This window comes from Octopus bimaculoides, chromosome 30, assembly GCF_001194135.2.
Source record: "Octopus bimaculoides isolate UCB-OBI-ISO-001 chromosome 30, ASM119413v2, whole genome shotgun sequence".
In the NCBI taxonomy this organism is placed as follows: domain Eukaryota; kingdom Metazoa; phylum Mollusca; class Cephalopoda; order Octopoda; family Octopodidae; genus Octopus; species Octopus bimaculoides.
This window is the reverse complement of record NC_069010.1, coordinates 8,036,196-8,037,375: the sequence shown is the minus strand read 5'-3', so window position 1 is coordinate 8,037,375 and position 1,180 is coordinate 8,036,196. Positions and strand designations below refer to the sequence as shown.

Below are 1,180 nucleotides of genomic sequence, written 5' to 3'. Positions count from 1 at the left end.
GAAAGTAAAGGCTGTGTACACGAAATAGATAAGCGTGCGTGTGTGACCCTTCTCCATGACTCAAATGTATTTCTGGGGAGAATTTCAAATTCCGCCAAGGTCGATTTTGCCTTTCATCCTTTTGGGGTCGATGTAATCGATTTAATCCCTTTGTCTGTCCTTGTTTGTTCCCTCTATGTTTAGTCCCTTGTGGGCAATAAAGAAATAAATATTAAACAGGCGTGGCTGTGTGGTAAGTAGCTTGCTTACCAACCACATGGTTCCAAGTTCAGTCCCACTGGGTGGCACCCTTCTACTATAGCCCTGGGCCAACGAAAGCCTTGAGTGGATTTGGTACACAGAAACTAAAATAAGCCCATCGTATATATGTGTGTGTGTGTGTGTCAATACCGCTTGACAACCGATGCTCGGTTGCGTCCGCGTAACTTAGCGGTTCGGCAAAAAGAGACTGATAGAATAAGTCCTGGGGTAGATTTCTTCGACTAAAAGCGGTGCTCCAGCATGGCCGCAGTCAAATGACTGAAACAAGTAAAAGAGTAAACAAGAAAGCTATCGGTGAGATGTGCTAAAAACAACAGCTAAATCGCCCTGAACTTTTTTTTTCCAAAGTGAAACCATATTCAACATGTATTGCTTTCGTTTCAGTATATCAAGTCCACGATACTTTTAGACATACCCCATAGCGATAACGAAATCCTCAAGTGCCCGGATTAAAAATAATGTAATTTACGCGGGAAAACAATTTTACGATTGAATGAAAAAAATGTAACAAGGTCACTCTTGCTAAATACAACAGTTAAAGCTCCCTCAAATAACACCTTAATGTCATGAAAAACGAAGGACACACTGTGATTATAAATATACTATGCCGAATACGTTAAATAATGTAGCCCTAGGTCAGATCTGGAGCGTCTTTGATCACAGATCAACAGGTTCATTACAGACCTGGGACAAAAGTATAAGGAGAGACACATTGAATATTGCAGCTTAGGTACACTATGACAGGAAATAAAGCATAGCGGTTACAGCAGGAAGACGCTAGTTTTTTTTTAACCTCTGAAAGAACCACGTGGTTCCAGTTTCAATTCCACTGTGCGTTACCTTGGACAAGTGCTTTCTACAATAGGCCTTGGCCAACCGATGTCCCGCGGGAAACTATTAAAGTCCATCGTGTATGTAT

At 41.4% G+C, this 1,180-nt stretch overlaps 1 protein-coding gene across 1 annotated transcript in view; it reads right to left on the bottom strand.

Annotated features, from left to right (window-relative positions):
* The window catches only part of LOC106878264 (dCTP pyrophosphatase 1), a 2,492-nt gene extending 1,811 nt beyond the window's left edge, over positions 1-681 (bottom strand). The window contains exon 1 of the mRNA XM_014927438.1: positions 677-681. Coding sequence (XP_014782924.1) covers positions 677-681 — 5 coding nt within the window. The remainder of the gene's footprint in view (positions 1-676) is intronic.
* Between the last annotated feature and the right edge of the window lie 499 nt (positions 682-1,180).